This window comes from Ranitomeya imitator, chromosome 5 (assembly GCF_032444005.1).
Source record: "Ranitomeya imitator isolate aRanImi1 chromosome 5, aRanImi1.pri, whole genome shotgun sequence".
NCBI classification, from domain to species: domain Eukaryota; kingdom Metazoa; phylum Chordata; class Amphibia; order Anura; family Dendrobatidae; genus Ranitomeya; species Ranitomeya imitator.
Window position 1 is genome coordinate 659,557,380 of NC_091286.1, and position 27,803 is coordinate 659,585,182.

Consider the following 27,803-nt stretch of genomic DNA (forward strand, 5'->3'; position numbering starts at 1 on the left):
CAGTATATGTGTAATGTGCTGTATGTAATAGTGTGTATATTCCTATGTAATATAGCACACTGTACAGTACACAGTGCACTACAGTATATGTGTAATGTGCTGTATGTAATAGTGTGTATATTCCTATGTCACACACTACACTATACACAGTGCACTACAGTATGTGTATTGTATATGTCATGTGCTGTATGTAATATTGTGTGTATATTCCTGTGTATGTGATATATCACACTGTACACTACAGTATAATATGTGCTGTATACACATGTGTATGTAATGAGGGGCTGTGTGTAAGGTCCTGTATGTAATATAGTGTATAATGTGCTATGTGTGATATACTGTATAGTGTATAAATTACGTTGTGTAATGTATTGTGTATTACATAATCTCTACATTATATGGGTGCGCTGGTTGAATTGTATATAGGTTTCATGTACTATATGTGGTATATAGAGAAATCTCCGCTATCTAAAGTCTGAGGACAGCTGTACTCTGCAGTTTTTCTCTATAGTCTTCTTCTGAAAAAAGCGCATGGGGAAAAAAAAAACGCTGTTGCATTTTTAATCCCAGAATCAAAGCTTTTCTGTATCTGTACTATTAAAATGCATTATTATATGGTGTGCTGGATGTGCAATATATAGCGTGTTGTATTCTGTGTGTGCATTGTCGTGTTCTCTGTGTGCGCTATCTAGCACGTTGTGCGCTGTGTGTATTATGGTGTATAACATTGTACTGTATGGTTTCATATACTATATAATGTATGTTGTGCATATTATATAGTGTGATGTTTTGAATAATTATAGTGCTTTTGTAAAAAGCACTATATTGTTATTCCACCGTAGTCAACTTATTCTTCTTCTTATTATTATTCAGTCCGCAATTAATGCGGCCCGAACCGCTGCACGCACAGACTCCAGTGAGGTGTCATTTCGAAGCCAGCGTTCCTGGCAGGTGTGCTAAGTATTTTTCGTGTTGATCGGATTTGTAGTTTTGGCGCAATTTGCGTTTGAAAATGTTGTCTCAATGCATTTCAATAGGGAAATCTTGCCATAAGCTTATAATGGCAGTTATTTTGAAATTGCCTCAGAAATCAGCCCAACTGCCACCTGGCTGATTAGCTCATTGATATGCGAAGTCAGACCCAGTTACTATGCCAACGCCTATGAACTCTACATGACCCCACTAGGACACAGGTTTGTCAGATAATATCAGCTCTTAGGCTACGTTCACATTAGCGTTGCGCCGCTGTTGCGTCTGCGACGCAGCGGCGACGCAGCGGCGACGCAGCGGCGACGCGCCCCTATGTTTAACATAGGGGACGCGTGCGTTTTTTGGGTGGCGTTTTTCGCCACGTGCGTCGTTTCCGACGCTAGCGTCGGACGCAAGAAAATGCAACAAGTTGCATTTTCTGTGCGTCCGATTTTTGTCAAAAACGACGCACGCGTCGCAAAACGCGCGCGTTTTTGCGCGCGTTTGCGCGCGTTTTAACATGCGTCGCGCGTTGCGTCGCCGACGCAGGGCGGCGCAACGCTAATGTGAACGTAGCCTTAAAGTGACCCGCGCACCAAATCGGACCCTGAGGTGCCAGCCCACCAAATTGTTACCTGAGGTGTCCAGCCCACCAAATAGGAGGCCGAGGGGCCCCAACCACCACATCGGAGGCCGAGGGGACCCAACCACCACATCGGAGGCCGAGGGGCCCCGACCTCCAAATCGGAGGCCGAGGGGCCCCGACCTCCAAATCGGACCCTGAGGAGCCCCGACCACCAAATCGGACCCTGAGGGGCCCCGACCACCAAATCGGACCCTGAGGTGCCCCGACCTCCAAATCGGACCCTGAGGGGCCCCGACCACCAAATCGGGCCCTGAGGGGCCCCGACCACCAAATCGGACGCTGAGGGGCCCCGACCACCAAATCGGACGCTGAGGGGCCCCGACCACCAAATCGGACCCTGAGGGGCCCCGACCACCAAATCGGACCATGAGGGGCCCCGACCTCCAAATCGGACCCTGAGGGGCCCCGACCTCCAAATCGGGCCCTGAGGGGCCCCGACCACCAAATCGGACCCTGAGGGGCCCCGACCACCAAATCGGACCCTGAGGGGCCCCGACCACCAAATCGGACCCTGAGGGGCCCCGACCACCAAATCGGACCCTGAGGGGCCCCGACCTCCAAATCGGACCCTGAGGGGCCCCGACCTCCAAATCGGACCCTGAGGGGCCCCGACCTCCAAATCGGACCCTGAGGGGCCCCGACCACCAAATCGGACCCTGAGGGGCCCCGACCACCAAATCGGACCCTGAGGGGCCCCGACCACCAAATCGGACCCTGAGGGGCCCCGACCACCAAATCGGACCCTGAGGGGCCCCGACCACCAAATCGGACCCTGAGGGGCCCCGACCACCAAATCGGACCCTGAGGGGCACCGACCACCAAATCGGACCCTGAGGGGCCCCGACCTCCAAATCGGACCCTGAGGGGCCCCGACCTCCAAATCGGACCCTGAGGGGCCCCGACCACCAAATCGGACCCTGAGGGGCCCCGACCACCAAATCGGACCCTGAGGGGCCCCGACCACCAAATCGGACCCTGAGGGGACCCGACCACCAAATCGGACCCTGAGGGGACCCGACCACCAAATCGGACCCTGAGGGGACCCGACCACCAAATCGGACCCTGAGGGGCCCCGACCACCAAATCGGACCCTGAGGGGCCCCGACCACCAAATCGGACCCTGAGGGGCCCCGACCACCAAATCGGACCCTGAGGGGCCCCGACCACCAAATCGGACCCTGAGGGGCCCCGACCACCAAATCGGACCCTGAGGGGCCCCGCCCACCAAATCGGACCCGGAGTGACCCCGCCCACCAAATCGGACCCGGAGTGGCCCCGCCCACCAAATCGGACCCGGAGTGACCCCGCCCACCAAATCGGACCCGGAGTGGCCCCGCCCACCAAATCGGACCCGGAGTGACCCCGCCCACCAAATGTGACCCGGAGTGACCCCGCCCACCAAATGTGACCCGGAGTGACCCCGCCCACCAAATGTGACCCGGAGTGACCCCGCCCACCAAATGTGACCCGGAGTGACCCCGCCCACCAAATGTGACCCGGAGTGACCCCGCCCACCAAATGTGACCCGGAGTGACCCCGCCCACCAAATGTGACCCGGAGTGACCCCGCCCACCAAATGTGACCCGGAGTGACCCCGCCCACCAAATGTGACCCGGAGTGACCCCGCCCACCAAATGTGACCCAGAGTGACCCCGCCCACCAAATGTGACCCAGAGTGACCCCGCCCACCAAATGTGACCCAGAGTGACCCCGCCCACCAAATGTGACCCAGAGTGACCCCGCCCACCAAATGTGACCCAGAGTGACCCCGCCCACCAAATGTGACCCAGAGTGACCCCGCCCACCAAATGTGACCCAGAGTGACCCCGCCCACCAAATGTGACCCAGAGTGACCCCGCCCACCAAATGTGACCCAGAGTGACCCCGCCCACCAAATGTGACCCAGAGTGACCCCGCCCACCAAATGTGACCCAGAGTGACCCCGCCCACCAAATGTGACCCAGAGTGACCCCGCCCACCAAATGTGACCCAGAGTGACCCCGCCCACCAAATGTGACCCAGAGTGACCCCGCCCACCAAATGTGACCCAGAGTGACCCCGCCCACCAAATGTGACCCAGAGTGACCCCGCCCACCAAATGTGACCCAGAGTGACCCCGCCCACCAAATGTGACCCAGAGTGACCCCGCCCACCAAATGTGACCCAGAGTGACCCCGCCCACCAAATGTGACCCAGAGTGACCCCGCCCACCAAATGTGACCCAGAGTGACCCCGCCCACCAAATGTGACCCAGAGTGACCCCGCCCACCAAATGTGACCCAGAGTGACCCCGCCCACCAAATGTGACCCAGAGTGACCCCGCCCACCAAATGTGACCCAGAGTGACCCCGCCCACCAAATGTGACCCAGAGTGACCCCGCCCACCAAATGTGACCCAGAGTGACCCCGCCCACCAAATGTGACCCAGAGTGACCCCGCCCACCAAATGTGACCCAGAGTGACCCCGCCCACCAAATGTGACCCAGAGTGACCCCGCCCACCAAATGTGACCCAGAGTGACCCCGCCCACCAAATGTGACCCAGAGTGACCCCGCCCACCAAATGTGACCCAGAGTGACCCCGCCCACCAAATGTGACCCAGAGTGACCCCGCCCACCAAATGTGACCCCGCCCACCAAATGTGACCCCGCCCACCAAATGTGACCCAGAGTGACCCCGCCCACCAAATGTGACCCAGAGTGACCCCGCCCACCAAATGTGACCCAGAGTGACCCCGCCCACCAAATGTGACCCAGAGTGACCCCGCCCACCAAATGTGACCCAGAGTGACCCCGCCCACCAAATGTGACCCAGAGTGACCCCGCCCACCAAATGTGACCCAGAGTGACCCCGCCCACCAAATGTGACCCAGAGTGACCCCGCCCACCAAATGTGACCCAGAGTGACCCCGCCCACCAAATGTGACCCAGAGTGACCCCGCCCACCAAATGTGACCCAGAGTGACCCCGCCCACCAAATGTGACCCAGAGTGACCCCGCCCACCAAATGTGACCCAGAGTGACCCCGCCCACCAAATGTGACCCAGAGTGACCCCGCCCACCAAATGTGACCCAGAGTGACCCCGCCCACCAAATGTGACCCAGAGTGACCCCGCCCACCAAATGTGACCCAGAGTGACCCCGCCCACCAAATGTGACCCAGAGTGACCCCGCCCACCAAATGTGACCCAGAGTGACCCCGCCCACCAAATGTGACCCAGAGTGACCCCGCCCACCAAATGTGACCCAGAGTGACCCCGCCCACCAAATGTGACCCAGAGTGACCCCGCCCACCAAATGTGACCCAGAGTGACCCCGCCCACCAAATGTGACCCAGAGTGACCCCGCCCACCAAATGTGACCCAGAGTGACCCCGCCCACCAAATGTGACCCAGAGTGACCCCGCCCACCAAATGTGACCCAGAGTGACCCCGCCCACCAAATGTGACCCAGAGTGACCCCGCCCACCAAATGTGACCCAGAGTGACCCCTCCCACCAAATGTGACCCAGAGTGACCCCGCCCACCAAATGTGACCCAGAGTGACCCCGCCCACCAAATGTGACCCCGCCCACCAAATGTGACCCCGCCCACCAAATGTGACCCCGCCCACCAAATGTGACCCAGAGTGACCCCGCCCACCAAATGTGACCCAGAGTGACCCCGCCCACCAAATGTGACCCAGAGTGACCCCGCCCACCAAATGTGACCCAGAGTGACCCCGCCCACCAAATGTGACCCAGAGTGACCCCGCCCACCAAATGTGACCCAGAGTGACCCCGCCCACCAAATGTGACCCAGAGTGACCCCGCCCACCAAATGTGACCCAGAGTGACCCCGCCCACCAAATGTGACCCAGAGTGACCCCGCCCACCAAATGTGACCCAGAGTGACCCCGCCCACCAAATGTGACCCAGAGTGACCCCGCCCACCAAATGTGACCCAGAGTGACCCCGCCCACCAAATGTGACCCAGAGTGACCCCGCCCACCAAATGTGACCCAGAGTGACCCCGCCCACCAAATGTGACCCAGAGTGACCCCGCCCACCAAATGTGACCCAGAGTGACCCCGCCCACCAAATGTGACCCAGAGTGACCCCGCCCACCAAATGTGACCCAGAGTGACCCCGCCCACCAAATGTGACCCAGAGTGACCCCGCCCACCAAATGTGACCCAGAGTGACCCCGCCCACCAAATGTGACCCAGAGTGACCCCGCCCACCAAATGTGACCCAGAGTGACCCCGCCCACCAAATGTGACCCAGAGTGACCCCGCCCACCAAATGTGACCCAGAGTGACCCCGCCCACCAAATGTGACCCAGAGTGACCCCGCCCACCAAATGTGACCCAGAGTGACCCCGCCCACCAAATGTGACCCAGAGTGACCCCGCCCACCAAATGTGACCCAGAGTGACCCCGCCCACCAAATGTGACCCAGAGTGACCCCGCCCACCAAATGTGACCCAGAGTGACCCCGCCCACCAAATGTGACCCAGAGTGACCCCGCCCACCAAATGTGACCCAGAGTGACCCCGCCCACCAAATGTGACCCAGAGTGACCCCGCCCACCAAATGTGACCCAGAGTGACCCCGCCCACCAAATGTGACCCAGAGTGACCCAGCCCACCAAATGTGACCCAGAGTGACCCCGCCCACCAAATGTGACCCAGAGTGACCCCGCCCACCAAATGTGACCCAGAGTGACCCCGCCCACCAAATGTGACCCAGAGTGACCCCGCCCACCAAATGTGACCCAGAGTGACCCCGCCCACCAGATCGGACCCTGAGGGGCCCCGCCCACCAAATCAGCACCTGAGGGGCACCCAAGTGTGAAAGTCTTGCAGGGGCAGCCCGGGCACCATTCCAAAGCACTATCTGTAGTTCCTTCAGGAAATACCCATCTAGTACATAGGTGTAATGTTCTTTGTTAAATAGTGTGGTGTATTGTGCACTGTGTATATTTTATTAATGTATCGTATTCTGTGTTAAGTCTGTTTTGTACTGTTGTGTGTGTATATTATATAGTGTGTGTGTATTATGTAGCGTGGTGTGTGTGTGTGTGTGTAAATCTAATAATATATACAATGTGTTGCGTGTAGTTTTTTGCATTATATAGATATGATGATCGTGGTGTATTACATATATTATACATATTATATAGTGTGCTTGGTGTGTAATATATAGCACTCTGTGTTGTGTGTGTGTGTATTGTATTAGTGTGTGCTATTCAGTATATGTGTATTATATAGTGTTATGTTTTGTGTATACCGGTATATTAGTGTGATGTCACATACCTGGTCTAGCCATGATTTCCTCGGACAGAACATGTACCCAGCATAATCTATGACGCTATACGCTTTTTTCTTTTTTTTTTTATGTGGACCATTTGGCCATAAAAAAAAATCAGAGACATGTCTTGTTTTTGACATGAGTTATGGATCAAAATTTCTCATACAAGTCTATGGATCTGTGAAAATGACAGACAGCACCCTGATGACATCTTTGTGATGTCCGTAATGTATAGGAGGAACATTGTAATTATTATTTTTTTTTTTCATACATGAAAATTATTAATGAATCACGGATGGTAAAATGTGACACGCTGATTAGTCAGACTGTTTTTTGCCGCCATGAAAAATCACTGATGCCTGAATGATGCTTTATGGTGAATAACATCTACTGTATGGTTTTATGTAATGCACAATTCCTTGTGTGACGTGCATTACATAACGTGACCTTCTGTTTACTACACATTATACCACTTCACTTCTCTCTCCATCGCTTATAGTGTGGCTACCCATCTTCTCTTGTGGGAGTTGCTCTGTGCTTCTGCTTTTGATTTTAACCATTTTAAAGGGAATCTGTCAGTTGGATCAATCCTTCTAAGCTTTGTATATGTGCACGTAGGTCATAGATAACTGAATAAAATGGTACCTTGATATCTGCTATCCGATGTAAATGAGCTATTAAGACCTATGGGCGGGACACAGATCTCCCTCCAGAGCTTATTATAAACGAAAGGTGGCGTTACCGGTGTGTGACATGTAATGACTGACAGTCTGCTCTCCTGAACTACATGTCTCTCATTGGTAATGTAACTGTTCATTTAATACAAGCTCTGGAGGCAGATTCTCAGGGAGATCTATTCTTCGCCCATCAGGGCCGCCATCAGGGCATGACAGCCGTGACTGGCGTATGGGGCCCGGTGAGCAGAGGGGGCCCGCATCGGGCCCCGTCTCATCTGGTCACCGGGCCCCCCCTGCAGGCGCTGCGACAGCTGCACACTATTGACGTGCGGGCCCGCACCCGCACGTCAATAGTTAACAGCCGCCACCCAGTCTGAGGCTGGCAGCTGAATAGGGCAGCAGTGCGCACTCGCCGGCGTCTGACGTCATTGTCAGCCGCCGGGCCCGGCGAGTGCGTCTGCGTGGAGCCTGGGGGGATCTTCGCCCGGCGCAGGAGCATGGCCAGGTAAGAAGTCGTGGTTTTTATTTTTTTCTTTGAGAGCTGCGATCCAGGGGGGCCCGGGGGGCAGGATGATGGACACACAGGGGCAGAAATGCTGGACACAGTGGGGCAGAAATGCTGGACACAGTGTGGCAGGATGAAGGACACACAGGGGCAGAAATGCTGGACACAGTGGGGCAGAGCCGCAGAAATGCTGGACACAGTGGGGCAGAATGGTGGACACACAGGGGCAGAAATGCTGGACACAGTGGGACAGAATGGTGGACACACAGTGGGGCAGAATGCTGGACACACAGGGGCAGAAATGCTGGACACAGTGGGGCAGAAATGCTGGACACAGTGGGGCAGAAATGCTGGACACAGTGGGGCAGAAATGCTGGACACAGTGGGGCAGAAATGCTGGACACAGTGGGGCAGAATGGTGGACACAGTGGGGCAGAATGCTGGACACAGTGGGGCAGAAATGCTGGACACAGTGGGGCAGAATGGTGGACACAGTGGGGCAGAATGCTGGACACAGTGGGGCAGAAATGCTGGACACAGTGGGGCAGAATGGTGGACACACGGGCAGAAATGCTGGACACAGTGGGACAGAATGGTGGACACAGTGGGGCAGAATGGTGGACACAGTGGGGCAGAATGCTGGACACAGTGGGGCAGAAATGGTGGACACAGTGGGGCAGAAATGGTGGACACAGTGGGGCAGAAATGGTGGACACAGTGGGGCAGAATGGTGGACACAGTGGGGCAGAATGGTGGACACAGTGGGGCAGAATGCTGGACACAGTGGGGCAGAATGGTGGACACACGGGCAGAAATGCTGGACACAGTGGGACAGAATGCTGGACACAGTGGGGCAGAAATGCTGGACACAGTGGGGCAGAATGCTGGACACAGTGGGGCAGAATGCTGGACACAGTGGGGCAGAAATGCTGGAGACAGTGGGGCAGAATGCTGGAGACAGTGGGGCAGAATGCTGGAGACAGTGGGGCAGAATGCTGGAGACAGTGGGGCAGAATGCTGGAGACAGTGGGGCAGAATGCTGGAGACAGTGGGGCAGAATGCTGGAGACAGTGGGGCAGAATGCTGGAGACAGTGGGGCAGAATGCTGGAGACAGTGACAGGGGCAGAATGCTGGAGACAGTGACAGGGGCAGAATGCTGGAGACAGTGACAGGGGCAGAATGCTGGAGACAGTGACAGGGGCAGAATGCTGGAGACAGTGACAGGGGCAGAATGCTGGAGACAGTGACAGGGGCAGAATGCTGGAGACAGTGACAGGGGCAGAATGCTGGAGACAGTGACAGGGGCAGAATGCTGGAGACAGTGACAGGGGCAGAATGCTGGAGACAGTGACAGGGGCAGAATGCTGGAGACAGTGACAGGGGCAGAATGCTGGAGACAGTGACAGGGGCAGAATGCTGGAGACAGTGACAGGGGCAGAATGCTGGAGACAGTGACAGGGGCAGAATGCTGGAGACAGTGACAGGGGCAGAATGCTGGAGACAGTGACAGGGGCAGAATGCTGGAGACAGTGACAGGGGCAGAATGCTGGAGACAGTGACAGGGGCAGAATGCTGGAGACAGTGACAGGGGCAGAATGCTGGAGACAGTGACAGGGGCAGACTGAGACCCAGGGCAGAATGCTGGACACAGGGGCAGACTGAGACCCAGGGCAGAATGGAGATACGGGGCATGATTGGAGACACGGGGCAGGATGAAAGACATGGGGGCATGACTGGAGACAGATGGGGCAGTGTTGTGAATTCTGTGGCTGAATTCACTCCTGTGGTCACAAGTGGTACTGCAGCTTCTGGGCTTCCTCCCTCAGGTGTTCTGGTGAGCTCGTTGGCTGCCTTGTTATTTAACTCCACCTGATTCTGTCTTCCTTGCTCCTTGTCAATGTTCCAGTGTTGGATCTGAGCTTCTGGATCTTTCCTGTGGCCTGCTGCTCTGCTTAGATAAGTGCTTCTTTGCTTTTGGTGCTGTTTTTTCTGTCCAGCTTGTCTATTCGTTTTTGCTGGTAGCTCTGAGACGCAAAGGGTGTACCGCCGTGCCGTTAGTTCGGCACGGTGGGTCTTTTTGCCCCCTTTGCGTGGTTTTTTGCTTTAGGGTTTTTTGTAGACTGCAAAGTTCTCTTTGCTATCCTCGCTCTATCTAGAATATCGGGCCTCACTTTGCTGAATCTATTTCATCCCTACGTTTTGTCTTTTCATCTTGCTAACAGTCATATGTGGGGGGCTGCCTTTTCCTTTGGGGTATTTCTCTGAGGCAAGTCAGGCTTGTATTTCTATCTTCAGGCTAGTCAGTTCCTCAGGCTGTGCCGAGTTGCATAGGTAGTGTCAGGCGCAATCCACAGCTGCCTTTAGTTGTTTAGGATAGGTTCAGGTATTGCGGTCTACAGAGATTCCACGTCTCAGAGCTCGTTCTATTGTTTTTGGGTTATTGTCAGATCACTGTATGTGCTCTGATTACTGCACACTGTGTTACTGGATTGCCTTCATAACAGTACAAGGAGCCAGACTAATGATTCTCAATAGAGGGAAAAAAGAAGTTCCGACATCATTTTTTTTTCTCAGCTCTGTGTTCAGTCTTTTTTTTTCCCCTAGACATTAGGGTTCTTCAGGACACAGCTGTGGACATGGATATTCAGGCCCTGTGCTCTTCAATAGATAATCTCGTTATAAATGTACAAAAGATTCAAGATACAATTGATCAGAAATCTATGCTAGAACCAAGAATTCCTATTCCTGATTTGTTTTTTGGTGATAGAACTAAGTTTCTGAGCTTCAAAAATAATTGTAAGCTATTTCTGGCCTTGAAACCTCATTCTTCTGGTAATTCAGTTCAACAGGTTTTGATTATTATTTCTTTTTTGCGCGGCGACCCTCAGGACTGGGCATTTTCTCTTGCGCCAGGAGACCCTGCATTGAGTGGTGTCGATGCGTTTTTCCTGGCGCTCGGATTGCTGTACGATGAGCCTAATTCAGTGGATCAGGCTGAGAAAAATTTGCTGGCTTTGTGCCAGGGTCAGGATGATATAGAAGTATATTGTCAGAAATTTAGGAAGTGGTCAGTACTCACTCTGTGGAATGAATCTGCGCTGGCAGCTTTGTTCAGAAAGGGTCTCTCTGAGGCTCTTAAGGATGTCATGGTGGGTTTTCCTATGACTGCTGGTTTGAATGAGTCTATGTCTTTGGCCATTCAGATCGGTCGTCGCTTGCGTAAGCGTAAATCTGTGCACCATCTGGCGGTATTGTCTGAGATTAAACCTGAGCCTATGCAGTGCGATAGGACTATGACCAGAGTTGAACGGCAAGAACACAGACGTTTGAATGGACTGTGTTTCTACTGTGGTGATTCCACTCATGCTATTTCTGATTGTCCTAAGCGCACTAAGCGGTTCGATAGGTCTGCCGTCATTGGTACTGTACAGTCCAAATTCCTTCTGTCCATTACCTTGATATGCTCTTTGTCATCGTATTCTGTCATGGCGTTTGTGGATTCAGGCGCTGCCCTGAATCTGATGGATTTGGATTATGCTAAACGTTGTGGGTTATTCTTGGAGCCTTTGCGGTGTCCTATTCCGTTGAGAGGAATTGATGCTACACCTTTGGCCAAGAATAAACCTCAGTACTGGGCCCAGCTGACCATGTGCATGGCTCCTGCACATCAGGAAGTTATTCGCTTTCTGGTGCTACATAATCTGCATGATGTGGTCGTGTTGGGGTTGCCATGGCTACAAACTCATAATCCAGTATTGGATTGGAACTCTATGTCGGTATCCAGCTGGGGTTGTCAGGGGGTACATGGTGATGTTCCATTTTTGTCTATTTCGTCATCCACTCCTTCTGAGGTCCCAGAGTTCTTGTCTGATTATCAGGATGTATTTGAAGAGCCCAAGTCCGATGCCCTACCTCCGCATAGGGATTGTGATTGTGCAATCAATTTGATTCCTGGTAGTAAATTCCCTAAAGGTCGATTATTTAATTTATCCGTGCCTGAACACACCGCTATGCGCAGTTATGTGAAGGAATCCCGGGAGAAGGGACATATTCGCCCATCGTCATCACCACTGGGAGCAGGGTTCTTTTTTGTAGCCAAGAAGGATGGTTCGCTGAGACCGTGTATTGATTACCACCGCCTTAATAAGATCACTGTGAAATTTCAGTATCCCTTGCCATTGTTATCTGACTTGTTTGCTCGGATTAAGGGGGCTAGTTGGTTCACTAAGATAGATCTTCGTGGTGCGTATAATCTGGTGAGAATCAGGCAAGGAGATGAATGGAAAACGGCATTTAATACGCCCGAGGGTCATTTTGAGTATCTAGTGATGCCGTTCGGACTTGCCAATGCTCCATCTGTTTTTCAGTCTTTTATGCATGACATCTTCCGTGAGTATCTAGATAAATTCCTGATTGTTTACTTGGATGACATTTTGATCTTCTCAGATGATTGGGAGTCTCATGTGAAGCAGGTCAGAATGGTTTTCCAGGTCCTGCGTGCTAATTCTTTGTTCGTGAAGGGATCAAAGTGTCTCTTCGGTGTGCAGAAAGTTTCATTTTTGGGGTTCATCATTTCCCCTTCTACTATCGAGATGGATCCGGTTAAGGTCCAAGCCATCCATGATTGGACTCAGCCGACATCTCTGAAAAGTCTGCAAAAGTTCCTGGGCTTTGCTAATTTTTATCGTCGCTTCATCTGTAATTTTTCTAGCATTGCCAAACCATTGACCGATTTGACCAAGAAGGGTGCTGATTTGGTTAATTGGTCTTCTGCTGCCGTGGAAGCTTTTCAGGAGTTGAAGCGTCGTTTTTGTTCTGCCCCTGTGTTGTCAACCAGATGTTTCTCTTCCGTTCCAGGTCGAGGTTGATGCTTCTGAGATTGGAGCAGGGGCGGTTTTGTCACAGAGAGGTTCTGGTTGCTCAGTGTTGAAACCATGTGCTTTCTTTTCCAGGAAGTTTTCTGCTGCTGAGCGTAATTATGATGTGGGCAACCGAGAGTTGCTGGCCATGAAGTGGGCATTCGAGGAGTGGCGTCATTGGCTTGAGGGTGCTAAGCATCGCGTGGTGGTATTGACTGATCATAAGAACCTTACTTATCTCGAGTCTGCCAAGCGCTTGAATCCTAGACAGGCCCGTTGGTCGTTATTTTTTGCTCGCTTCGATTTTGTGATTTCGTACCTTCCGGGCTCTAAAAATGTGAAGGCGGATGCTCTGTCTAGGAGTTTTGTGCCCGACTCTCCGGGTTTATCTGAGCCGGCGAGTATCCTCAAGGTAGGAGTCATTGTGTCTGCCATCTCCCCTGATTTGCGGCGAGTGTTGCAAAAATTTCAGGCTAATAAACCTGATCGTTGTTCGGCCGAGAAACTGTTCGTCCCTGATAGGTGGACTAGTAAAGTTATCTCTGAACTTCATTGTTCGGTGTTGGCTGGTCATCTAGGAATCTTTGGTACCAGAGAGTTAGTGGCTAGATCCTTCTGGTGGCCATCTCTGTCACGGGATGTACGTACTTTTGTGCAGTCCTGTGGGATTTGTGCTAGGGCTAAGCCCTGCTGTTCACGTGCCAGTGGGTTGCTTTTGCCCTTGCCGGTCCCGAAGAGGCCTTGGACACATATTTCGATGGATTTCATTTCTGACCTTCCCGTTTCTCAAAAGATGTCAGTCATTTGGGTGGTCTGTGATCGCTTTTCTAAAATGGTCCATCTGGTGCCCTTGGCTAAATTGCCTTCCTCCTCTGATTTGGTGCCTTTGTTCTTCCAGCATGTGGTTCGTTTGCATGGCATTCCTGAGAATATTGTTTCTGACAGAGGTTCCCAGTTTGTTTCAAGGTTCTGGCGAGCCTTTTGTGGTAGGATGGGCATTGACCTATCTTTTTCCTCGGCTTTCCATCCTCAGACTAATGGCCAGACCGAACGAACCAATCAGACCTTGGAAACATACCTGAGATGTTTTGTTTCTGCAGACCAGGATGATTGGGTGTCCTTTTTGCCGTTGGCTGAGTTCGCCCTTAATAATCGGGCCAGCTCGGCTACCTTGGTCTCTCCATTTTTCTGCAATTCTGGGTTCCATCCTCGTTTCTCTTCAGGACAGGTTGAGTCTTCGGACTGTCCTGGTGTGGATTCTGTGGTGGACAGGTTGCAGCAGATCTGGACTCAGGTAGTGGACAATTTGACCTTGTCCCAGGAGAAGGCTCAACTTTTCGCTAATCGCAGACGCCGTGTGGGTCCCCGACTTCGTGTTGGGGATTTGGTTTGGTTATCTTCTCGTCATATTCCTATGAAGGTTTCCTCTCCTAAATTTAAACCTCGTTTTATTGGTCCGTATAGGATTTCTGAGATTCTCAATCCTGTGTCCTTTCGTCTGACCCTCCCGGACTCCTTTTCCATACATAATGTATTCCATAGGTCGTTGTTGCGGAGATACGTGGCACCTATGGTTCCATCTGTTGAGCCTCCTGCCCCTGTTTTGGTGGAGGGGGAATTGGAGTATATTGTGGAGAAAATTTTGGATTCTCGTGTCTCTAGACGGAAACTCCAGTATCTGGTTAAATGTAAGGGTTATGCTCAGGAAGATAATTCCTGGGTTTTTGCCTCTGATGTCCATGCTCCAGATCTTGTTCGTGCCTTTCATGTGGCTCATCCTGGTCGGCCTGGGGGCTCTGGTGAGGGTTCGGTGACCCCTCCTCAAGGGGGGGGTACTGTTGTGAATTCTGTGGCTGAATTCACTCCTGTGGTCACAAGTGGTACTGCAGCTTCTGGGCTTCCTCCTTCAGGTGTTCTGGTGAGCTCGTTGGCTGCCTTGTTATTTAACTCCACCTGATTCTGTCTTCCTTGCTCCTTGTCAATGTTCCAGTGTTGGATCTGAGCTTCTGGATCTTTCCTGTGGCCTGCTGCTCTGCTTAGATAAGTGCTTCTTTGCTTTTGTTGCAGTTTTTTCTGTCCAGCTTGTCTATTCGTTTTTGCTGGTAGCTCTGAGACGCAAAGGGTGTACCGCCGTGCCGTTAGTTCGGCACGGTGGGTCTTTTTGCCCCCTTTGCGTGGTTTTTTGCTTTAGGGTTTTTTGTAGACTGCAAAGTTCTCTTTGCTATCCTCGCTCTATCTAGAATATCGGGCCTCACTTTGCTGAATCTATTTCATCCCTACGTTTTGTCTTTTCATCTTGCTAACAGTCATTATATGTGGGGGGCTGCCTTTTCCTTTGGGGTATTTCTCTGAGGCAAGTCAGGCTTGTATTTCTATCTTCAGGCTAGTCAGTTCCTCAGGCTGTGCCGAGTTGCATAGGTAGTGTCAGGCGCAATCCACAGCTGCCTTTAGTTGTGTTTAGGATAGGTTCAGGTATTGCGGTCTACAGAGATTCCACGTCTCAGAGCTCGTTCTATTGTTTTTGGGTTATTGTCAGATCACTGTATGTGCTCTGATTACTGCACACTGTGTTACTGGATTGCCTTCATAACAGGGCAGGATTGGAGACAGATGGGGCAGAATGGAGACACAGGGGGCATTATTGGAGACACTGGGGGCAGAATTGGAGACAGATCGTGCAGGATCATGGGGCAGGATGGATACGATGGAGACAGATGGGGCAGGATGGAGAGATCACATGGGGAGATCGTATGGGGCAGAATGGATACTCATGAGGGCAGGATGGGAGAACATCTGGCTGACGCCAGGAATGAGACACACGGGGCCAGGCTGGGGGATATTATTAATACCATAGGGGCTAATTTAGGGATATTATTACTGCAGTGATGCATTTATTTTATTTTTTGAGTATACTGTTTTAAATGGGGGGCGGTCCTGTTACTGTATAGAGTGATACTATGTTGCCTTCTTCATGTGGTGTAATGTAGAAGTTGTGAAAAATTAAGTAATGTGTTCTGCAAGCGGAGCTCGAGATAACTGTGTTATTTCCTGCAGAGAGAAGTCCTGGCTGGATGAAATGATGGCGGTCTGTGCTGGATGAAAGATGAAGGACTTCACCTAGAGACGTCACTGGTGAGTCAGTGTGTTACCTATACACTGACACTATACACTGTATACAGAGCTCCTGTGTATAATTTCACTAGTGATCACTATATTATCTGTACACAGACACTGCATACTAAGTACAGATCTCCTGTGTATAATGGCACTTATGGTGATAGTATGGTGCTTTTTTTTAAATTACTGATCAGAATTGTAGTATTCAGTCACTATGTGGTGGTAGTATGTGGTCTGGACATGGTGTTGTGGTATTTGTTCCTTGTATGTGATATTATTCGATCACTGTGGTGGTAATATGTCATCTGGTCATGGTGTTGTGGTATTTGTTTCTTTTATGTGATATTATTGGTCATTTTAAAAATTGAAAAATAAATAAAAATATACCTAAATTGTATTGCATATTTTAACAAATATTTAATAGGTTACAGTAGAGTAGGGCCCGGCCAAAAGTGTCTACCGTGTTATGGTGGCGGCTTAAAAAATCTTTTGGCCAAAACAAAAGCTGCCAGCTATGTATGTGATCTGATGATGGGAACTGTTAATGTGTGATTGGTGAGAAGTGGAGATTTTCCAAGAGAGAGCGGTGGGACTGTGGACAGTTCGAGGGGTGGAGCCTGGAGGCGGGGCTGGGGTGGAGCCTGGGCGGAGTCTCAAGGGGGCCCCGAAAATTTTGCCAGTATGGGGCCCCGAAATTTCTAGTGGCAGCCCTGTCGCCCGTAGATCTTAACAGCTGATTTACATATAAGAAAAAGTGTGGTTTTCGCTGGAAAAAGACATCTGATCTCAGATATCAAGCTATCATTTTATTCAGCTTCCCGTGACCTGCATGCCCATAAAAACGGCTTAAAAGGGTTGATCTTAGGCTACTTTCACACATTAGGTTTTCAGTGTCAGGCTAAATCCGGGTTTTTTGAAAATTAGCCGGATCAGGCGAATGTTGCCGCCGGGTCAGGTTTTTTTCCCCATAGACTTGTATTAGTGCTGGATTGCACCGGATGACATTGCGTTTCATCCGGTTTTTGCTTCTTCCGGTTTTTTGAAAAAACATCCATAGCAACGTTTTTTGTCTCCGGCGAAAAAGCCTGAAGCGCCGGATCCGGCGCTTCCGGCTGTTTGCTAGAATGGGAGCCTATGGGATCCGGAAAGAGGCGGATCCGGCGGCCTGATCAGTTTTTTTAAAACTGAGCATGCTCCAAATTTTTTTTTTTTTTTTTTTTTGATCCAATAATCTGGATATGCTAGCCGGATCCATAAAAAAAAAACGGATCTGTCGCATCAGTTTTTCACAATCTGCGCCGGATCCAGTTTTTCCAACATTCACCGGATTTAGCCTGACACTGAAAACCTGATGTGTGAAAGTAGCCTTACTGATATATTCCTACTAGGGGTCTCTTCAGTACTACCATATAATGCCACAATATGGCTTCAAGGCTTCATGTGTATATCATGAGCATGGGCGGACAAATCATTGGTGCAACCTGTGCTTCCGTACAAGGGCCCAAGATGTAAGGGGACCTATTTCTATTTCCAGAGAAGAAAGAATTGTGAATTATAATGAGCTATTGGAGGTCAAAGGGCCCATGCATTGTTCCTTCTCAGTGGCCCTTTTCTGTCTTTGTCCGCCCGTCATGAGAGCACAATTAGTTGTCACATTGCCAGCGCTATGTTCTCTTGTGTTTTGTTTCTTGTGGTCTCTGAATGCCAAGATGGACTCCGAGGACGTAATAAGCACTGAGCTGTGTACACTAATGATAGTCTTTATCGAGTCTCGTGAGAGCAGTCCGCAAGATTACAAGCCGTTCAGTGTATTCAAAACTAGTTACAGGCCTTGCGTAATCTTCTGATATCGAGAAAGAAGAGGCGCTGCTGCCTGCTAGGTTGTCAGGTATCGGGGCAATCACCTGATGCCAGGCAAATATTGTGTTCTTGTTCAATTAATATCCTGGCAACTGCATGCCACAGTGTCTCCCACCTTTGGAAGTCAATTCGTGACCAAAAACCAGATCACAAAATTGCTGCATTTTGCCGTAAAATGGGCGGTCTCACTATGCGGCACAAAATAGTGCCCATTAGCAGGTGTAGAAGCGCCCACAGTGACCTCACAAAAAGTCTACATGTAGCCCGGTCTAGAGACAGATGTCCTTTTCAGACCTCATATACCTGCCTAATTTCAAGGTCAGGAAAGATGGACAAGTGCTGCAGCTCCCCTCCACATCGTATGAGGCGACATAATGGCCCCACACACACACGCATTATGATGACCCCCAGACACGTAGCACAATGCCCCACAGTACTCACTGTGGCCCTCATACATTTTAATGCTCCCACAGTGCTTCTCGTAGAACATGATCACTCCACAATGGGCATAGCTGTCCCACGCTGCTCTATGGCATGGTGGTGAGCCTATGTGCAGCACCATTTAATGATTTCATTGCGTCTTTTCTGGTTAGGTCGGATCGTGGAGCAGGGAGTTGACGTCTCCCTGCTCCACCATCGCATTCAAGTGTATTATTATTATTATTATACATTTTTATAGCGCCATTTATTCCATGGCGCTTTACATGTGAACGGGGCAAATATAGACAAGTGCAATAAACAGGAGTAAAACAAGGCACACACAAGTACAGGAGGAGAGAGGACCCTGCCCACGAGGGCTCACAGTCTACAGGGGATGGGTGAGGATACACTAGGTGAGGGTAGAGCTGGTCATGCGGCGGTTCAGTAGGTTGAGGATCACTGTTGAAATCAAGTCATAGTGCCAACCTTGCAGAACCGCTCCCCTAATCTGGGCATGTCCCACTGGATCCGGGAACCTTAAGAGTGATTATAATTTTACTGTTCACCCAGATAGGACTTAGAAATGGCTGAGTGAGGTTTTTTTTTAAATTTCCTGAACATAATGTTTTCTGGACCCTGCCTGGTATGATGGCTCTGTGCACACAGCTGCTGATGTGTAAGGTCCGGTCTACGCTCTCCATGTTACTGGCAGATTAAGCTTTTTTTTTTTTTACTGTTCAGCTTTATGTTGTGTTTTGTTCAATATGAATGCACAGGCCGGGCCCTTTAAACCTCACACCATTGTGTTCACGATCTATAATGTTCTTTTCCTGACAAAGCACATTTACATTGATGTAGGCTACATTTAGCTGTCTAGTACGTGAAACAAGCCATGGATATAGAAGTACCCAAAATCAGAAAACCATATGTATTAACACAAGACGTTTCATCAGAAACTCTCCTGAGTATATATTTATTTCCCTGACCAAAAACGCATTGACTTTTTTTTAAATGAACGAAAATGAATGGATCCCGTTAAAGGATATGGACACACAGGATAGGTCAAAACATCGTTATCGGTGGAGTTACCAACCGATCGGCAGAATGGGGGATTATTACTCGCCTTAAGGTGCAGACAGACCGCCTCATAAATCGGGCAGAGATCAGAACGCTATTTGTGAACTGGTCAGCAGCTCTACTAACCTGAGAATCGCAGCTACACAGAAATACATGAAGCTTCCACGCTCTGGTAGGGCGAGCCGCCGGCCAGTCCATGCACTGTGTTCCGATCTCCGGCCAATTTATACAGCCTTTAGAATGTAGAGTGTAGGGGTTGCTGATTTATTTTTTATTTTTTTTCTGGCAGGACCATGAAGCGGCAGTTGGACGTCCAACTTGCCATGCCATTATGTAACTTGATAAACCTTTCCCAATCGATGCAGATTCCATTGTTGGGACAGCAAGTTATCGCCGATCCTACGGTGACTATGGTGTGTCAGATGTTCAGCATACACATACATGGAATCTACATATAAAACCAAAAAGTTGTTCATTGCCCGCCTGATGTGAATAAACAGGAATTTGCAGTTACTTTTAGTAAGCTTCCGAACAATGTAACGGAAGAACAGAACATTCCTGGATTATGAGTTTATTATTACGGTATTTTTTAAGTTTTCTACATGGACTGATAAGTTTTAATAACACAGGATTTGCAAATAAAACCAGTTCGGCGGCATTACCCAGCATGGCTCATCTTCCACGACTGCATTCCTTAGATGTGTATTATATAATTATTATATAATGTCAAGATTTTTTTTTTTCTACTGAACGTTTCAAAATTAGCAGATGAATTTACAGCCATAATTATTGGTCTATCTGACCTATATAGAAGCCGGTCATTTCTTCTGTTCCGGATCGGCCTCCTACACTAGTCTATGGGGAGAAAGGAAAATTGTGCACTGAGATTGAAAGTACGGTATTTGGCCTCCTTTCTGCTGCAAATGGGACTCCAATGGATTAATTACTGATTTAGCATCATAGAAAAGGTGGTTGCGGGCGGCTTGTATACAGTAAGCCCTGTATGTAATCTCAGTGTGTGATACAGTCTGCATATTTAATCCCAGAGCAAGATACCAACTAACAGAATTGGTGCTGCCGGCCTTCCCCGGTGACGCTTTCCACATGTATCACTTTGTAGTCATCATCAAAATGTTTCCGCACTGTGATCCTAAACTTCATCCTCCCTTATCTGTGTGCAAACACCTAGAAAATGGGTAAAGGAGCGACATCAAACATGTGACCAGATCACACCCACATTTATTGCAGTCGCAATGTGAGCTAGCAGTACATTAAGTATTCCAAAGCTGCTCCCCCTCCTGGAAAATGGAAAATATCAAACCTTTTTAAAATTATTTGATATACCATTAAAAAAAGTTTTTTTTTGTTTTTTTTTAAATGTAAACATTACTTCTTTACTTTTTTTTTTTTTTTATTTTATTTTTTTAATTATTGACATGGGCCGTATAATATATGGCACCATGATCGCGCAGGCTCATGCTGAGAGCAGTCACTATTGAGTGCATGTGACGGCTCTATGTGAGAGCTGACACCCTGCAGTGACGCCCACGATCGGTATTAGTAGCCCTGTGATACCGCTGTCAATAGTGACAGCGACATTACGGGGCATCGCAGAGGGAGGGCGCTTCCACTTTGCCCATAATAATAGATAAAATCATCCAGGGGGTGGCAGATTCCCTTTAAGGATAAAAAAGACTTTCAGACTGAGATTTTGAGCCCCTTAAAAATAGTATAGCTGACAAGAAGTAGCTTCAACAAACAGATGATCAGTCCAGAAAGATTGCACAGAAATTATGGAAAATTGCTCTTGTAAAATATATATATTTTTTTACTGTGGCTAGTAGAAGGGGGTTTTAAGCAGGAGCATATGAGACAACCCTTTTTTATCCCCTGGAGGTATCCTAACTAAATTGTGAAACTCTATGCTCTGCGTTGCAATATGAATGCTTGGTGATGATGTAGCTGTTTTTTGCAATCAAGGGCTCATACCCATGTCATGGTAATTGGCACATGTCATGTTGCATTATAGGAGCACCTGTCATGCTAGCCTTGTACATGAACTGATACAGTAGACTGGGTGAAGAGTGTGTTTTGGGATGGTCCATATCACAAGGTTCTCGCGACCTTTGATCAGTGTCTTCCGAATCATTCATTGGGTGAGAATTTGTGTTTTTCATAATTACTATTTAACATTTATCTGCCTTTTAAAACAAAATCTGTAGAAAAGCATGGTCTTGCTTGGTTTTGCTGCACTAAACTCCCACATTAAATTAAAACCTCTTTTGTGGGTTTACTCTTTTTCAGTGGTCGGATCCTCTTTATCCACATTCTGTCAGTACTATAGGAGCTGGAACCTCCCAGCATGTGCTACGCTTGCCATTGTCCAATGGCTTTCCTGTCCTAAACTGAAAGCCTGCCTCTTTGTTATGTGTGTATGCAGTTTGACAGACAGGAAAGTGACAGACTCCCATTCACTATTTCCTGTAGAGAGATAAAGACCTGCCCCCGCTTCCTGTAGAGGGGCAAAGACCCGCTTCCTGTAGAGGGGCAAAGACCCGCTTCCTGTAGAGGGGCAAAGACCCGCTTCCTGTAGAGGGGCAAAGACCCGCTTCCTGTAGAGGGGCAAAGACCCGCTTCCTGTAGAGGGGCAAAGACCCGCTTCCTGTAGAGGGGCAAAGACCCGCTTCCTGTAGAGGGGCAAAGACCCGCTTCCTGTAGAGGGGCAAAGACCCGCTTCCTGTAGAGGGGCAAAGACCCGCTTCCTGTAGAGGGGCAAAGACCAGCCCCCTGTCGAGGGGCAAAGACCCGCCCCGCTTCCTGTAGAGGGGCAAAGACCAGCCCCCTGTCGAGGGGCAAAGACCCGCCCCGCTTCCTGTAGAGGGGCAAAGACCCGCCCCCTGTAGAGGGGCATTTCCTGCCCCCGCTTCCTGTAGTATATTCATTGTCTTGCACCAACTTCTAAATCTTTCTGTAAGGAAATAACTTTGTGTAAGTAAAGGCATATTTTCTAAAACGGCGTAATATTTTTTTTTTTTTACCAGGCTCGGGAGAAATCTCCAGCCACCAGCTTTGTGACGCACCAGACAGCACAAGCGATGGGGAGTTACAGTAGCGTCCAGTTCTGCGGGATACCCCAAGGAAAAGGACCCCATACTGTAGGCTGCACTGACCTTATGACCGACCACACCATTCAGGTAAAACATATAACCTTTTGCGTTCCTTTTATGGAATTATTACAAACTACTAGTAGCGTAACTACCGGAGGGGGCGGAGGGGGTGTTACCCCAGGACCCATCACATGAAAGGGCCCACCCAGAGCCACGGATGCTTTTTCTTCATAAGGAAGGTGGCCCTCTGAGGTGTCGGGGAGCGAGCAGCAAAATGCCTCATCCCCTGAGAGAGACCCTGCACATGGGCTAGCATAGTCTGTCTGTGTAGTACAGGGCTATGCTCTGGTTCACGCACACAGGACCCCCCCTTGGTTCCTAGTGCCCACTATAGATTTACCATAGACACTGCCAGTCCCTGACCTTATCTTATGCTCTTCGCTTGCCCCAGCAAGTTGGATGACAAAATTGCCAGTGCTACTTATTAACTACCTGCCTGCAACCTTCAGCTGAGGGTGACCCGAATTTATTGGGTTAATTAACTTCAGGTAATCCATGTAAATGTGAGAGGATGGGGGTATCGTGCAAGCTGAAGGGGTGATGGAGGGAGGACCGGGAGCTGGGGGCCTTATTATACTTATTATTACGGGGAGAAGTCACCGGGAACCCAGCTGTACGACTAGTCTACAGCGCAGCTTAGTCCCCGGTAGATATTAAGTTATTTGTTTTTTTTTCTGAAATGCCACAGCGTTATAAAGGCAACCTCAAAAAAAAAAAAAAAAAGGCAGCACACTGTAGCGCCATAGCATATATCAAAATATAACATTAACCTGTATAGTAAGTGCCATAAAAACAAACAAAAAAAAGCAACAAAAAGGCAATCAAAACGTTGTATGTACCAAAAATGGTATCGATAAGAACGCGGGCTCGCCACGCAAAAATCAAGTCCTTGCACTGTTCTATCCTAAAACTAAAAAAGAAATGGATCCCAAAAAATGGCGACACAGATCAAATTATAATTCATTTTTTTAAATTTGAAAATAGCCTATTTAAAAGGGAAGAGTTCCCCCCTTAGGCCACATTCAAATGTTCAGAGTTTGGTCAGTATTTTACCTCAGTATTTGTAAGCCAAAACCAGGAGTGGAACAGAGTGAAAAGTATAATAGACACATATGCACCACTTCTGTATTTATTATTATTATTTATTGTTATAGCGCCATTTATTCCATGGCGCTTTACCTGTGATTTATCACCCACTCCTGGTTTTGGCTTACAAATACTGATATAAAATACTGATCAATGACTGAACTTGTGAACGTGGCCTTAGGGTACCGTCACACTATACGATTTACCTACGATCACGACCAGCGATATGACCTGGCCGTGATCGTAGGTAAATCGTAGTGTGGTCGCTGGGGAGCTGTCACACAGACAGCTCTCCAGCGACCAACGATGCCGAGGTCCCTGGGTAACCAGGGTAAACATCGGGTAACTAAGCGCAGGACCGCGCTTAGTTACCCGATGTTTACCCTGGTTACAAGCGTTAAACTAAAAAAAAACAAACAGCACATACTTACATTCTGGTGTCCGTCAGGTCCCTTGCAGTCTGCTTCCCGCACTCAGTGACTGCCGGCCGTAAAGTGAAAGTGAAAGCACAGCCGCTGTGCTCTGCTTTCACTTTACGGCCGGCAGTCACAGTGCAGGAAGCAGACGGCAAGGGACCTGACGGACACCAGAATGTAAGTATGTGCTGTTTGTTTTTTTTTAGTTTAACGCTTGTAACCAGGGTAAACATCGGGTAACTAAGCGCGGTCCTGCGCTTAGTTACCCGATGTTTACCCTGGTTACAAGCGAACGCATCGCTGGATCACATCGCTAGATCGCTAGATCGGTGTCACACACACCGATCTAGCGATGACAGCGGGAGATCCAGCGATGAAAGAAAGTTCTAAACGATCTGCTACGACGTACGATTCTCAGCAGGATCCCTGATCGCTGCTGCGTGTCAGACACAGCGATATCGTAACGATATCGCTGGAACGTCACGAATCGTACCGTCGTAGCGATCGAAATGTTATAGTGTGACGGTACCCTTAGACTCCCTATCAGAGACCTCTCACACAACCAAATTGGTTCTCCTCCTTCTTTGCACTGATGAGGAGAAAACACCCCGGAACATGTGTCTGCAAATGGAGTTTCTAGTTTGCCTTCTTGTCCTAAGTCAAAGTGATTAAGTTACCAGGTCTTTGTTGCTGCACAATAAAGAACATAAAAACAAAAATAAATAAAATGATTGCAGATTCTTTTGGAATTTGTTTTCACGGAAGAATAAAAAGTTTTCATTCTTGACAGAAGAGAAAGGAAAAATTAAAAATTTACGAGTGAAGAATTTGTGTCACATGGCCTCTTCTCCTCTATGCACGCTTTTTCACATACACTATGTTCTTACCATTGTGTAGTCCTATGTTTTACTTACATAATCTTGTTGCTCAATTATTAGGTAATTCATTTACAACCAATTATAAAAGAACGAGGTAGAGAATGACAACAAAGGCCACATGCCAATGAAAAAAAACATTATTACCTGAACTTAAAACATCAGTGAATGTACATATCCTTACATACCCAATGTGTAGTACATTGTGTACTACCCATTGTGTAGCTTTTCCTTTATAAAACACTTTTTTTTTTTTTTTTTTTTTTATATACAATGGATGGACGCCAAAAGCCACAATTGCAGGCATTTAAGTAAAAGAAAAAATTTCACCAGAGGTCAACAACACCTTTTTATAGACTGCTTAAAAAAAATCAATTTATGAGAAATCCACACTTCTGTTCATGAGGTGAAATGTTTTCCTTTTTTTTTTTTTTTCTTTTCTTCAAGAAGTTTTGAAAAACTTCTGGTGGAAAAACAATGGTTTGCCACATATTTGATGCAGAGTCAATGTTCGATTAAACGTCTGCAAAGAATGATTCGGGAAAAGAGACCTTTTTCAAAAACTCTGAAAAAGAAAACGTCCACGAAAAGGAGCGTTTTCTTGAAAAATTGTATGAAAAAACACTTGTGGGTTTCACAACCTATATACCGTATATACTCGAGTATAAGCCGACCCGAGTATAAGCCGACCCCCCTAATTTTGCCACAAAAAACTGGGAAAACTTATTGACTCGAGTATAAGCCTAGGGTGGAAATGTAGCATTTACCGGTGAATTTCAAAAATAAAAATAGATCATTATTTCCCCATAGCTGTGCCATATAGTGCTCTGCACCGTTCATATTGCCCCATAGATGCTGCACAGATGCCCCATATAGTGCTGTGTGCCGTTCATACTGCCCCATAGATGCTGCACAGATGCCCCATATAGTGCTGTGTGCCGTTCATACTGCCCCCATATAGTGCTGTGTGCCGTTCATACTGCCCCCATAGATGCTGCACAGATGCCTCATATAGTGCTGTGTGCCGTTCATACTGCCCCCATATAGTGCTGTGTGCCGTTCATACTGCCCCCATATAGTGCTGTGTGCCGTTCATACTGCCCCCATATAGTGCTGTGTGCCGTTCATACTGCCCCCATATAGTGCTGTGTGCCGTTCATACTGCCCCCATATAGTGCTGTGTGCCGTTCATACTGCCCCCATAGATGCTGCACATAAATCTGTGCTGCCGCTGCTGCTGCTGCAATAAAAAAAAAAAACACATACTCGCCTCCCTTGATTGCAGCTCCCAGCGTCCGGTCCCGGCGCCTCCATCTTCCCGGCGTCTCTGCTCTGACTGATCAGGCAGAGGGCGCCGCGCACACTATATGCGTCATCGCGCCCTCTGCCTGAACAGTCAGAGCGCAGACGCCGGGAAGATGGAGGCGCCGGGAAGATGGAGCGACGCCCGGCGGCTGAAACGCGGACAGGTGAATATAACATACTTACCTAGTCCCAGCGATCCTCGCGCTGTCCCTGCCTTCCTCCCCGTCTTCTGTGCTGCAGCATCTTCCTGTCAGCGGTCACCGGCACCGCTGATTAGAGAAATGAATAGGCGGCTCCGCCCCTATGGGAGGTGGAGCCGCTTATTCATATCTCTAATGAGCGGTCCCACGTGACCGCTGAAGAGGGGAAGACGCTGCAGCACAGAAGACGGGGAGGAAGGCAGGGACAGCGCGAGGATCGCTGGGACTAGGTAAGTATACCTCAGCGCCCTCACCCCCTCACCCGCCGACCCCACCACTACCGTGACTCGAGTATAAGCCGAGGGGGGCACTTTCAGCCCAAAAATTTGGGCTGAAAATCTCGGCTTATACTCGAGTATATACGGTAGTTAAAAACTGGGGGTTCCTGTGATTATTTTCTTGGGACGCTAATAGCAGAAGGGTATTTTAATGAGCACGCAGTACTTTTTTATTTACCCATTCCCACTAAGCCAATTTTTTGGTTTTTGCCTTTTTTTTTTTTCTCACTTTCTATCAAAAGCCACTATTTTTTTTTCCCATTATCATTGTCGTATACAGACTTGTTTTAGTTGTAGTGTTGTATAACGCTCCTAACTTTACCATAAAGCACTGAAAAAAAAAATCCAGTTGGGGTGAAATCGTGAAAAACAAGCCAAATCGACCTTTGTGTTTTGTTTTGTTTTTTCTTGTGTTTAGTTTGCTTCATTTTTCAGCAAGACCGGGCAGCATGATTCTCCAAATCCGTACGATAAGAGAGATCCCAAACTTTTATTACTGGTCATTAACATGTAAAAAATGTTTACACATTTACTACCACTGTGTTCGTAAATGGCCGATCTGTCAAAACATAAAGTAAATGAATCCCATCTGTAGATGTCGTATGGAGAACAAAAGTTAAAGTGCCAGAATTGTTTTGTTTCAGCCGCCGCAACAACACAAAAAAATGTAATAAAAGACGATCAAACCATCGTAACTACACCCCAAATAAAGTCAATATAAACATCAGCTTGGGGCACACAAAAAACCCAAGCCCCCACACAGCTCAATGTCTTGATATATATATATTTATTGTTGGTGCGTCTGCTTCTTCATCCGCAGGGAAGCTTCCTCCGGTTATTTTACCCATGTGTGGACAGTGATGAGTATGAGGAGGCCGTGTGGATCCCGAGGAGAGAGTACTACCTTGGAATAGCGGACATGCTAAAACTCAACCGTACGGTGATGGATGCTATCTTCAGCTACTATTTTGGTAGGTTTTACTAGATGGCATTTATTGTTTGTGTCACTTCTTATTTTGTCTTATAGGTTAAGGGTCTGTTCTTCACTAAACACTAG

The 27,803-nt window shown here is 48.7% G+C and overlaps 1 protein-coding gene across 5 annotated transcripts in view; it reads left to right on the top strand.

Moving 5' to 3' along the window:
• Nucleotides 1-27,803, top strand: part of PLA2G7 (phospholipase A2 group VII) — a 73,815-nt gene that overhangs the window by 18,117 nt on the left and 27,895 nt on the right. For 3 of the 5 annotated variants that reach the window (XM_069728201.1, XM_069728200.1, XM_069728199.1), the window contains exons 2-3: nucleotides 22,461-22,613; nucleotides 27,567-27,717. In XM_069728201.1, coding sequence (XP_069584302.1) covers nucleotides 22,515-22,613; nucleotides 27,567-27,717 — 250 coding nt within the window. In that variant the 5' untranslated portion in view covers nucleotides 22,461-22,514. Of the gene's footprint in view, nucleotides 1-15,999; nucleotides 16,078-21,448; nucleotides 21,576-22,460; nucleotides 22,614-27,566; nucleotides 27,718-27,803 lie in introns of all 5 variants that reach the window. The other 2 variants (XM_069728198.1, XM_069728197.1) reach the window with 2 other exon arrangements.